The sequence below is a fragment of the Hyperoodon ampullatus genome (genome assembly GCF_949752795.1).
Source record: "Hyperoodon ampullatus genome assembly, chromosome: 12".
NCBI lineage: Eukaryota > Metazoa > Chordata > Mammalia > Artiodactyla > Ziphiidae > Hyperoodon > Hyperoodon ampullatus.
The window spans coordinates 8,151,855-8,165,286 of NC_136925.1; the positions used below are offsets into that span (position 1 = coordinate 8,151,855).

Consider the following 13,432-nt stretch of genomic DNA (forward strand, 5'->3'; position numbering starts at 1 on the left):
TCTTTAAATTTTTTGGATATATCTAAAATATTTCAATGTATTTCAGATGAAAAGAAGAAAGGAAGAAGGGAAGGAAAGGCAGGATGAAACAAAGGTGAGAAAAGAGGAAAAACAGGGAAGGGGGAAGAAAGGAATCTTTCCTTAAAATTTCACCAAGATAAATGAATATTATCCTTCCAAATACAGGGTAACCCATGACACAGGTGCTCAAAATTCAAGAATCTTCTATAAGATTCAGAGCAAGCGTTAGATGTCACTGGACAGCTGGTGGTCTGACACTCAGACACCTGAATCTAGAAGGTTCCACAGGACGCTGGCCAACACTGTACAGTACTTCACATCTCTCTGATCCCCGTCAAACCCCAGCTTCTTTCCCAGACCATGGGGAGGTCCAGTCTGCTACATCTCATATAGGATTTTGTTGTGCCCCTGGCTTAGCATCCCCCATGACTCACATGTGCCTCCTGGTCTAGGATCTTCTGGTCCAAGTCACGTGAGGCACGTGTTGCAATGCCCTCTGACCCCCAGCCTGAACAGAGCCCACATGCGGGGCTGAGGACGCAGAGGAGGGCACCCGGGGCCCCTCTGGGCATTTCCCAGCAACCTCAACCTCTGAGCCGCCGGCAGCACAGCGAAGCCGGTCTCTCTCTGCTTCTCTCCAGAGGGAAAACAGAGGAAGAGTAAGGGCTGGGGTATGTGACTACATCTGGAGTGGAACAACACCATTTCCCTTTAAAAGAAAAAAAATCACCACCTCCATCCTAAAGAAGGAAGTTATATCTGATTAAGAAGGATGTACTGAGACCACTGGGATGGGTGGTGTAGGTGGAGGGTTAGGGTGGATGCAGAACATGCTCCTCCCACGGGTTTGTTTCTTCCCAGTTCCCAGGAAATGCATCGTTAATACTAAAGCAGACACTGATGTATAACAGTGCTTAAGAACCCAGGCTCATTTCCTCTAGAAAATGAAAAGAATCATCTAAAATAACACATTTATTCTGGAGAAAATAACACCTCCAAAAGGATCCTAAAAGATTTTAAGAGGGGGAAATAAAAGAATACAGCAGCAAAGATTCTGATTTTTTGTTCCACACAGAAGTCAGGGGAAGAATTCTATGCAGCTACACACACAAGGACCAGTTGTACACCCCCATCCCATCCCATAAAAAGAAACACATTGATTTTCAAAATAGAGGCGATATTTGCTTATGAAAACAAGAGAATCACATGTGACTTCTGGAAATGAAAGTGTTACGCGGAGTCTTTAAAAAAATAAATCACAGCCAACACTGCAAAGAGAACAGAAGCGTGAAGCAGACAAGGAGGGAAGCGTTAGGGTGAGGAAGGGAGGCCGAGGCCTTGCCGTCACAGGGGCCGCAGGTGTGTGCGTCCCCACAGAGGTCACAGGAGGACAGCTGTGCTCTGGAGTTGTAGCTTCTCACTGCTTGCCGCCCTGTTCAAAGAAGCAGATGTCGGTTTACATGCCTCCTTTGTTTAGAAACATTTACTTTGCCAAAACTTAAGAGCATTTCAATACACTTTTCTGAGTTTTCCGTTCTTCACATAATTTTATTTTTCTTTACAAGAAACAACTGAAATACTCAAGAGGGGCCCAAACTACCAAGTCCAAGAGAGAAACAATGCTTTGAGTCCAGTTTCTGTACCTCCAGCAGCTGGCCAGCATTAAAAGAGAGAAAAGAGACCACAGCTGCATGCAGCAGTTCAACCGCAACCTGAAACTTTTCCTGGAACAGGAAAGACTGTAAATTGAGGATGTTTTAACCTCCTTGAGAGTTTATTTTGGGGTGACATTTTCTATGCATTCAAGTAAGGCTCTACTCATTGGAACTACTGAAGAGAAATATTTACCATGGACTTCATTTAAAAATGCAAAAGTATGAAGAGAACACTACCTGTGTGATGCCTTGTTTCAGTGTTTTAAAACGTTAAGCACATAGTCTCTAAAACTATTCAACTTGGGTAAATTTTATAGTACAAGCTAATATTTTTTTAAAAACTATATAAAGCACCAATAGCACTACAGTAACCTTACTATAAAGCATAAATGATTTTTATTTTTACAATTTTTAAAAATTGTAAAAAATTTGTAAAAAATACAATTGTATTTTTTTACAAAAATTTGTAAAAAATACAATTTCTATTTTCAAATTTCTTCACAATTTTTCATTGACCTTTTTAATATTTTAAGTACGTTTTCTAACTCTAGGGTTCTTCAAAGTGGGTTGGTTGGTTTATTCTGATCTTTCCCATGTTTTCATTTTAAATGCACCCCCTCATACATAAGTTGTTTTCCACAAAAAAATCTCAGAGACTGAATCTTTTTTGCTTTTCAAATGTTTAAAATGTTCTCCATACACCTAAGAAACATCAGTTGGAGAATGTTTCAACAATCATGTAACGAAGTTGGATAACTAGGTACTGTCACTGAGTCTCCACAGTGGATCTTATCCTTCTACCAGAAAAAAAGTGCTGCATCAGTGTGTCCCCAAAATGTCCCACAAGAACTGGGGGTGAACTCCAACAGGAGGCAAAAGATGAGAGGAACTGGCTTGTTGACTTAGAAGGAGAGAGAGCTGGTTGTCTTGCATGAATACTCCACCAAACACTCCCAACCACGAGGACAGGTTCCTCGTACTTTAAAATGTAATTATCTACAACTACCTAGGACATGAAAATGTTCATGATTCTCATGTGTTCTAATGATTCTGAGCCCCAGGAGTGCTTATTCAGGATGAATGTGATGACAAGTAGAAACATTAGCCTGAAGATCACACACCGACAAAAAGTCACTCTGTGATTGAACAGAGATTCGTCCTGATCAACTTAGATGATCTCCAGACTAGATCTCTACTTTCACATCCTAAATTTCAAACATTTTATAAAGTAAAAAATTACCAGTCAAGTCAAAGAAGCTCAAGTTATTTTCCAAACAGACTATAGTTTTCTTTAAATGATAAAAAAAAATCTGTTACAATAAATGAATTTTAGCAAAACAAGACTCCCTCAGTGAAGAAACAGCTAAACCCAACTGAGGCTCGTCCACTGCGGACGCTGTTCATGTTCTCTCCTGAAGAAACCCCGTTTTAAAACCAGAACCTGATAGAGTGGGTGCTTGGAATAGGAGCAGAACCTTGGAAATTGAACATAAATGGACTCTCTGTGTCACTTTTTCTTTATAAAGTTTGTAGCTGGGAGTTAAAAACCTAAAACATTATGAGCAAAAACATCACTTTTTAATATATGCTAAATGCTATCATGTGATTACTTTTTTGTAAATTATCAATTGTCTTCGTTTAAATGTAAAAAACTCACCTTCTGCTCCACCACCTCTTTCACTACCCCAAACAACACCCGCCCCCCACAAAGCCAATCCAGCAGACGACCACTCTGAATGAAGGAATGAATGAGTGAAGGAATGAATGAATGCCTGGCGTAACTCCCAAAGTATCACGAACCCCAGGACGCACTTACTTGGTTCATAGTAATCCATTATGGACACTGAAGCATCTTGTGTATTTGACACTCTAAAGTTTCTCACAGAAGGAATATCAACACAAAACTGGGTTTCATTTACCTTGAAAAATACAAAAGACTTTTAAAGGTGTGGCAAATTATGTGTTCAAGAGAAAGTAAAAGACATTTCTTTCTCTTATCCTTTTATCAAACAGCTATAGAAATGGACATTTAGGGAGCATTTCTACACACCCGGTACTGGGGTAAGCACTTTATAGAAATTACATCATTTATCTTGTAAAACAGTCCTTGCATGATCGGTATTGTGCTTACTTCCATTTTACTGAAATGGATACTGAGAATTAGAGTGGTTAAGTAAGCAGGAGCCCAGAAGTGCATGCCCCTGGCCCTGGTGCTTCACCAAAATCCCCCATCTCAGCTTTGCACCCCATCCTGGTTGCTGCTACTGACTCACACCCACCCCCTTCTCTGGAGAATCACCCTCAGCTCACGGGAGTCACCTCATCCAGTAAGTGAAGAAACCTCAGAGTGGGGGGTGTGGCCCACAACCAATAACTGACTGATATGGGCAGAAAAGGCCAGCCTCCTTGCCTCCAGGAAGGACACTTAATGCCAATTTGGCAACTAATACTGGTTAAGGAATCTGAAATTGATAAATTCCTTTAAACATTCCATTACATACCAATTAGCAGTAAGTGAAAAGACAAATTATTCAGTCAAAATGTAATGGACACTCAAATTAAAATAACCATGAACAAGAACATCACAGATACAGGACAAACTCCAAACCTAATTACATTATTTTAAAAAACCTTAAATGTATTTTTCAAACCCCAAATTAGGCCCATGGCTATCAAGCAGTATTTAATATATGAAAATCACTGAACAGCAAAAGAATCTAGAAACTTTGAATTCGTTTTAACAGCTTTTTAACCAAAGTGGTTTTTGAAGTCTTAAAACAAAGAGAACATTAAGGAACTAGGTTTTTAAAAGTAGATTCACTGCGGAAGCAATATAATTGATTCACGCTTGGCAAAACTTGAATAAGAAACATACATATTCCCCCCACGTAACATGAAATCCTAAGAACACTTAGAACTCAATTTTGATTCCACATATGAATTTCATATAGATGTCAGAAGGATAAATTTACATGCCAGAAGTTTTGAGACATAACAAGTAGAGTCTTAAATTCCACACTAACCTTTCTCTCACATATTTTATGCACCTTATTCTTGGATCAGTAGCTTTCATACAGTAATGGGAAGAGTACATGAAAATTATATAATAATTTTGTGTAAAGACCAAACCTCTGAGAATATTCTATGATTTAAGCACCTAACTTTTCAATGCAGGAATATTAACCCTTTTGGGATATATTAAAAGCCTTTTTTTATGAAAGCATTTTAAAACATGCAATTAAAGCTTTCATCGTCAGCATTTTTTTTTCATCAGCAGCATTTAAACAAATACGTTTAGCAATTCCCTGAAGCAAAGGAGTTTTCCAGTTGACATCTGGACTGCATTTTGGAAATTATATCACAGCAATTTCTATATGTTGAACATCTGGTATGAAATAATAATTTTGTTATCAAGACTTTCAGCAGGTTCACCATTAATAGTAATTCTCCTTAAACTAATTTTACAATAATGTCTTTTTAGTGAGGACAACAGATAGTTGCCATGTGAAAGTTGCTCAGGGACACAAAAAGCCAAAATAATGACATAAAGAAAACATTTAAAGTAAAGGTAATTCTGAACACAATAAATAGTGGCTTTATCAGTGGTTACCAATGTGAAACTTAGGTTTTACTACTTACAGAGTCTAAGTAGAGGTTGAGTTTTCCATGGTCGTGTTCTACTTTTTTCACGGTCTCACTCAGGGAAATGGCATCTGAGGACACGGTAAAACCACTGAGGAGGTTAATTTCCATAAGGGCCATGCCACTTCTAGCTGGGCCCAGAAACCTAAATCAAAGAGGAGAGGATAGAAGAGAACCCTTTAGGAAAAACCTAAAGCTGTTGGCAAACTATCTTCATATAAATATTAAAACTGCCAAGTATTATTCCAAATATTTACTGTTTCATTGAAATAAAAAATTACTACAGAAAACTGTAAAAAGGTAATCCTTTCCTTACAGGTCTGAAATTCTTATAACTTTCAACCACATGAGGAATAGAACAACGGGTCCATTTGTCAGTCAGCATGAAATGCCTGCAATGCAGCAGACTTGGGCCCCTGGGTTTAAGGAAGGCAAACTTTGCCCCTTCGGTGGGCAAATCTGTTTTCTAGTGGCTGATACCAAACGACATTGCATTTTTCATTTTCCCAAAAGTTGATGGCACTAAGCTCTCCAACACAAAGCTAGGAACCGAAAAAGAGGCACCACTTGACCACTTAGCAGGAGACAGTGGCCAAGTCATCCACAACCTTTTCTTCATCTGGTTTTAGAAAAAAAAAGACCAGTAGGCAAGGTCCTTCCCTTTCTTCTCCCACATACTTGGAGCACATTTTGTGCTTTCTTTAGCCACCTTGGGAGAATGACAAGCCTCGGAAAGCTTTATTACACTTGCGTGTAGAAAATTTTGCTTTTTAAAGCAGCAAACTGATGCCTGCCAAACGTGATTGAAAAGCCACACAGTATAAGTGCTGACTGCAGTGGGCTCGGTGATCCCAGGCAGCTGAAACCATCTGCTGGTGAGGCACTCAGCCAGAAGAGATGCTATTGAAAACCAATATGGGCATTAAAGCTAGAGGGTTTTAGAGATGAGAAAAACAGCCAACCTGCTTAGATACGATGACTTCAGTGCATCATCAGAAGTGCTTTGGTTGACCTGGTCTTTCCACCAGCCAGGGGCAGAATTTGTTAAATTACCATGCCACAGAGAAACCTTTTCTGAGGTGAGTAAGGGCTTGGACCCTACTGATGAGAATAAAGTGCCTGAAACACCAGCTATTCTTTTTATAAAGTGCCACTGAAAGAATTCATTTAAAATGTATTTTGTATTTCATAGCAGATTTTTCTCAGAAAACTAGTAGCAACATCTAAATCCTTTTTATAAAGCCCCCAACCCTGACATTAAAACACTTCCCGGGCTTCCCTGGTGGCGCAGTGGTTGAGGGTCCGCCTGCTGATGCAGGGGGCGCGGGTTCGTGCCCCGGTCTGGGAGGATCCCACATGCCGTGGAGCGGCTGGGCCCGTGAGCCACGGCCGCTGAGCCTACGCGTCCGGAGCCTGTGCTCCGCTACGGGAGAGGCCACTACAGTGAGAGGCCCGCGTATCGCAAAAAAACAAAAAACAAACAAACAAACAAACAAACAAAAACACTTCCCTTCTCCAGGTCCTCCAAAAAAAGAAAGAAAGAAAAAGATATAGATATCCTCTACCTAGCAAAGTCTATTGCCTGTCTGATTTCCTGATGCTGGATTAAGATTTGGAATCCTGCATCTTTACAGGAGCCCCTATAAACAGTGAAACCCCATTATGGTCTGAACCTCAGTTTCACCTCATGTTCCTCCTCTGTGTCTTTACCTGACCTCCCTAAGAGGTAAAATCCTTCTCATTGCTCCATAAGGCTATTCTTCTTTGCCCTTTTCAAAAGTAGAATTTTAAACTTGCTATAAGCAGCTCTTTGCAGGAAACCACCCTCATGAGGAAACCCCTTGTCCTGTCACATTAGCAAAGCTATACTGTAACTAACCTAAACCAGGCACCCCCGTGCTCTATTCATCTCCAGCCCAAGCACACTTTTCAAATCTTTTGATCACACAATACCTTGCCTAACCTGTTGGTTCTTTCTGTAGATCAAAAAAGTAGAAATGAAGAATAAGTAATTAACAGATGACCAGATCTCTTCCCCAGCTTCCCCTTTAGGAATCTTATGCACAAACTGTGTGAACAAGATGACATCTAAAGAAAAATCACAAGAAGACCACAAGCCTGCAAACAGGGGCGGGGGGAATGGCAATGGCTCTGACCCCCCATCTCAATGATTAACTGAGATTACTCCCTTTTTTCCCTTTAAAAACTCACAGCTCGGGCTTCCCTGGTGGCGCAGTGGTTGAGAGTCTGCCTGCCGATGCAGGAGACACGGGTTCGTGCCCCAGTCCGGGAAGATCCCACATGCCGCGGAGTGGCTAGGCCCGTGAGCCATGGCTGCTGAGCCTGTGCGTCCGGAGCCTGTGCTCCGCAACGGGAGAGGCCACAACAGTGAGAGGCCCGCGTACCGCAAAAAAAAAAAAAAAAAAAAAACTGTCACAGCTGGACTGAATCTTCAGAGTTGATCTCAGGACATGAGTTCACCTTCTCCCCAGATTGCCGGCTTTTCTGATTAAAGCATCTTTCCTTTCTACCAACAACTGCCTCTCAGTTATTGACTTTCGAGCGGCAAGCAGCCAGACCTCAGTTCGGTAACATTGTTTTCAGGATTTATTTTTATTAATTTCTGTCTCCTCTTCCAAATAGTAAGTTCTGTGAAGACAAGGCTGTGTCTTTTTGACTAACCATTATATTCCAAATCCTGACACTGTGCCTGGCACATAATGGAGACTAAACCAATATTTCCTGAGCAAATGAATGATGGAAGGAGTAAATGAGAAAAGCAGGGATAATAATAGCACTTACTTTATAGAGTAATTCTAAGGATTAAATGAGACACGTGTGTAAGTCATTGATACAATGCCTGGCATGTAAGTTTGTGATAAATGTAGGTAGTTGTTGTTTAAATAATAATAACTTGATGTTGTTTTTCTGGAACAGAGCCCAGTTGTAATCTTAGTAAAGTAAAATGGGAGTCCTACTTTCTTCTCAGCTGAAAAGGAAGCTACTGCAGAGATTTTGATATCCCCAAGCTGCTGGTTCAAAATGCCCTAACAGGTAAGGAAAGGGGCAAACACATTGACAATTTATACCAAAATCAGGAACAGGAAGGCCCTGGGACTTCCCTGGTGGTCCAGCGGGTAAGACTCCACACACTCCCAATGCAGGGGGCCCAGGTTCAATCCCTGGTCAGGGAACTAGATCCCACATGCATGCCACGACTAAGAGTCCGCATGCCGCAACTAAGAAGTTCACACGCTGCAACCAAGAAGTCCGCATGCTGCAATTAAGACCCGGCATGGCCAAAATAAATAAATAAATAATATTTTAAAAAATACTTTCAAAAAAACAAAAGGAACAAGAAGGCCCAAGATAGTAGGGATGGTAGCAGTAATGGAGGAGACTGGGTTCAGGCAATGGCTAAGAAGGTTGACCATCTGGAGAAACACCTACAGATGACCTTGAGAGGATGTGGCAGCTCAGGGCCGCATCAGTTACCTCCAGCCCAACAACAGCCCAAGGTCAACCAGACGCTATGGGATATTTAAAAAGGGCAGGCAGAAGCTTCTCAATATCATTGCATCTTGCAGTAACACCCAGCTGAACACCAAATCATGCAGAGCTAAGAGGGGAGATTGACAAGGAAGAAATTTTAGTCTCTTGATTAACGAACTTTCTGAAGGACTTGCTCTCAAACTTATGTGTGCATTAGAATAAGCAAGAAAGCTGAAGGCGGCTTCAAAGACCCTGAATCTATGAAGTCAGTAGTCTTGAAATGGATACCTTTTTCTTATGACTTAACAAGATCCTCAGATGCTCTGGACACAGAGCACATTTAATAGTCACCTTATTAAGTACTCCCAGAAGCTGTTAAGTGCCTAATTATCCAATGCAAGGATCTTCTAAACTGGAATATTTTCACTGTGTCTAAAAAAATACTATGCTCTTCATTGAACTTGCACACTCTTATGAAGTTTTGAGTTAAGTGCACAAAACTAAAGGTTAAATATAAACCTGGAATAATTACTTAACAGAAAAATGACCAACAAAAAGAAATAATCAATTTTGGAGTATTAAACATGATTCATTAAAGTTTTTATAAATTAAACCTGAGTTTTATTAAACTTTTATATTCAAACTTGTTATAAATACAAGGAAAACTTGTAAATAATTTGGGCATGTTGAGAAATGCTCAAATACAATTAGCAGTATTTCTAGTTTGTAATCTGAAGTGTAATGCATAACTGAAATCTTTGTTAAATGTAACTCCTTATATTGATATAGTTCAATAACTATACAGAGATATATTGAATATAATTAAATATATAAACAACCATAGATATTTAATTAAATCTTCAAATCTATTCTTTTAAGGAGAAGGAGAAAAAGGAGGGACTTAGATACCAACCTTGTGCACACATTCAAATTCAAGTGATTGATATCATCTTTATCCTCTTTTACAGCAATGTCTAAATCAAAGGCTTCTTGATCTTGGATAGATCTTCGGATTATGGAAGATCTGGAATCTTTCACATTATAAATAACATTAAGCTGTAATAAATAACAAATAAGCATAAATAATAAGTTACTAGCAATAAATTGCCTTCATTATGTATCCTAAATATTAGGTAATGATTCTCTTTGGGATAAACCCAACTAGATTGGTAATCTTCAACCTAAAAAAAAAATTAGTTTTACTAGCTAATGAAGTATCATTAACAAAAATAATTATAAAAGTTTATAAACAATGATGTTTAAAATTGAGAAAATTGTTAGGTAATATTCCAAGTATCAGAGACCATCGTGGACAATATTCATGTGTATTTTTTTTTCAAATAATGTAAAACACTCCCTTGAGGGAAAAAGTTAAACTATTGCCAAGTTTCCTGAAAGCCTCCACTAATTTCTAAGCTCTGCTGCCCAACTGGAGTTATTTTTCACAAACTGGAACTATCAGTAAGATAAATCAAAAGGTTTTCACCCAAGAGCCTTGGTGGGACAAAAACCTATTCAACTGCTAAGGCTTCTTTTTCGATCACACAATGTTTTTCAAAGAGGATGAAATAAATGATGGATTTCCAGTCAACTGGGTCTTTTTCAGCATATACTCTGTGCCCACCACCAACGTGAATGGCGCTGCGGGGACCCTGAGGAGGCGTGAGGACCAGTGTTTTCCTCAAAGGGACCCTAAGATCAGAAGCTTGGGAATGTCCTCTAAATTTCCTAGGCCTGCCTCATGTCAAGCTGAATCGGGATCTATTTAAATTCTTCACCCCTTCCGCTTTTTTTGATACTAAGGTTCATAAACCTTACTATTACTATGTAATATTGTATTTTCTTTTGCTAATACTTAAATCTCACACACACACACACACACACACACACACACACATGCCCCTCCGACCTAAACGTGTAGTATCCACTGTGGATTTACATACTTAAAAAAAAATCCTCTCTCTAAGCCTTCATCTTTCAAATCATCTTTCAAACCTAAGAGTTCCAACTTTTTATTCTGCCACACCTACATCATATAATCCTTCCTCCCCTTGATCATTCTGGAATATCTCAGTCTGGACATTCTCCAACTTTTTCTTAAACTACAATTAAAAGTGTAGAGTGTTCTTGAAGCAGTTGAAGAATGGTTCCATCAATTGGAGAGATAGTCTCCGTGATTTTCATTACTCCCTTTCCCATGGCACGCATTTCCCTTTAGAGACCAATCTCATCACAGAACAAACACGACTACTAGATTTGTCCCCTGGGTCATAATTAATATTCATCTATAACTAGGTGTTAGCATTTATATTTGGTCCACAATAGAGCTCAACTGCTCACTCAGAGAACGTCAAGAAATCTTGCAGTTTATTTCCAACAGCTTTGCTTTTTACCATTTACTGCAAACCTGAGAGTTTTCCTTGCCCTCCTTTTTCCAGAGCACTTACAAAAATATCAACTAAAGGAAATGTCAATACCTATTTCTGGGTGACCAGCTTTTTTGCAATTTTTCCTCCATTACAAGAAGTACCTATTGGTCCCTACGTTTCATTTTCTGCATGTTGATGCAACATAAGACTGGTGAACATTCTGACCACTAGGTACCATATTTACTGCTGTGTCCTTCAAATCTCAAATAAAAATCATCTGACTTCAGTAATTTATCTCCATTTGGTTTATCAAGAATGAGTTCCAACCAATTTGGTGGTTTAAGTACATAAAATTTTTTAATCGTATCTAAAATATCTTATGTATTTACTTTTAGATTTACTCTTCACATGAAAAGACAGCTTGAGAGTGAGAATTTTCACATGGTCTTTGTTAGTAAAGACCAATACAAAGGGACTTCCCTGGCGGTCCAGTAGTTAAGGCTTTGCCTTCCAATGCAGGGGGTGCAGGTTTGATCCCTGGTTGGCGAGTTAAGATCCCACATGCCTTATGGTTAAAAAACCAAAACATAAAATAGAAGCAATATTGTAACAAATTCAACAAAGACTTTATTAAAAAAAAATACAAATTATTCACTCTTTTCTCTTTCTAACCTTTTCATTGAATACTGTTCTTTTTAACTGTGATTTTTCCTTGATTTTAAAAAACATTTACGGTGTTTTGAGTATCATACAAAATAATCTTCATCTTATTTCTAAGTTTCCAAATTATACCTGACCATGTGCCCTTCACATTGTGCCTTAGAAAGCACATCTGTTCTCTCAACTAGAATAGCTGTACTGGTTTTTGAAAAAGTACTTTTTCTCTATAATAGCCCTTTTTTAAACTTTCTCAGTAAATCTTTCAGGGTTTGTTTGGTTTGTTTTTTCTAACCAAGCACATAATCTTTTTTAGTACTATCACATATTATTTTGTATCCCAATAACATGGTTTTAGGTCCCCATGATTTTCATGTATTATTAAGCATAATAACTTCCATTCAGTATTTTACATACTACTTCCATTTTACTGTATCCCAGTTACACCATAAAGGGTAGATTTCTTTAGCTTTTCTTCCTAGAGCACTGAACATATCATGCTCTAATTGTTTTATTTACTATAATATACAATTTTACAGCAAAGGGACACATTTCCTATCTTCAAGTCAATTACTTATAATACCATGTTGACCTTTATATTGTTAAATGAATATTAAGAAATGGTAAGTAAAATGCTATATGGTTATCAAGTCACAGTAGAAACTCTACCCAGCATTACAATTTCTAAGCTGTATTTTTACCAAAAAACGGTGGGAGTTCCCAACAATTTACATGAATCATATTGGAGGATTTTAATCCTTACTTCAAAAAGCATATAATACTCAAGAAATATTATCAAACTATAGATTATCAAACTATATAGTTGCTGTCTACTCACTAGCTAGTAACATCTCCAACACTTTTTGTTAAAGATAGTGATTTATTTTGCCTAAGTCACAGAAATAAATCGTTAAGAATTTTATATCATCTAAGTTAAAGATTTAGCAGTGCCCCAAACCAAAGAATTAGTAGAGCAAGTCCTATTTAATGAAACAAAAATAAACATTATTACATACCTGACAAATAGCAAATCCAAAACCGCTTGCAGAAATATTAACTACAGTTGGCTGTACCACAGCAAGCTGAATAAAGGTGGAAAAAGGTGAATAAGGCTAATTGTCCATATCTAGGTCCTTCCAACCAGCACAAGAGATCACCGTTATTCCTCACTGGGAGTGTAAGCTGTGTGCACTCTAAAGTCCTAAGAACTTTACACGCCTCACGTGTCAAAAGTTATGGGTCAACCAGATAAGGGGGTGAAGGCAGAGGAAGTGCACATTAGTGCTGTGGACAGGTCTGCCCTTCTGTAGGGGCTGAAGCATGAAAGACAAGAAATGGAAGTCATCCCTCCCTCCTCAAGTCTCCCTCAGCATCTAAGTCGCTGGCCTTCCTGAGAACACAATGGCACCCCATCACTGACTGGGACCAACACTACTCCTTCTTTTTCCTTTGCCATCACCCCTCTCCCTCAGGTTCTAGCCTTAAAGTTACTGCTTTCACCCATTACCCCCAACTTCCTACAAGGTTAACCAAGGGAAAAAAGTTACGGTCTAGCATAGCCCTTTATTCCATTTTAAAGAAAGAGTTCTACTACTG

The 13,432-nt window shown here is 38.8% G+C and overlaps 1 protein-coding gene across 3 annotated transcripts in view; it reads right to left on the reverse strand.

The window, feature by feature from the left end:
- Positions 1-980: 980 nt before the first annotated feature.
- Positions 981-13,432, reverse strand: part of CD109 (CD109 molecule) — a gene marked incomplete at its 5' end in the record, with an annotated part of 117,048 nt that continues 104,596 nt past the window's right edge. For all 3 annotated transcript variants that reach the window (XM_079716527.1, XM_079716526.1, XM_079716525.1), the window contains 5 exons: positions 981-1,453; positions 3,493-3,595; positions 5,316-5,463; positions 9,724-9,866; positions 12,853-12,918. In XM_079716527.1, the coding sequence (XP_079572653.1) occupies positions 1,278-1,453; positions 3,493-3,595; positions 5,316-5,463; positions 9,724-9,866; positions 12,853-12,918 (636 nt within the window). In that variant the 3' untranslated portion in view covers positions 981-1,277. The remainder of the gene's footprint in view (positions 1,454-3,492; positions 3,596-5,315; positions 5,464-9,723; positions 9,867-12,852; positions 12,919-13,432) is intronic.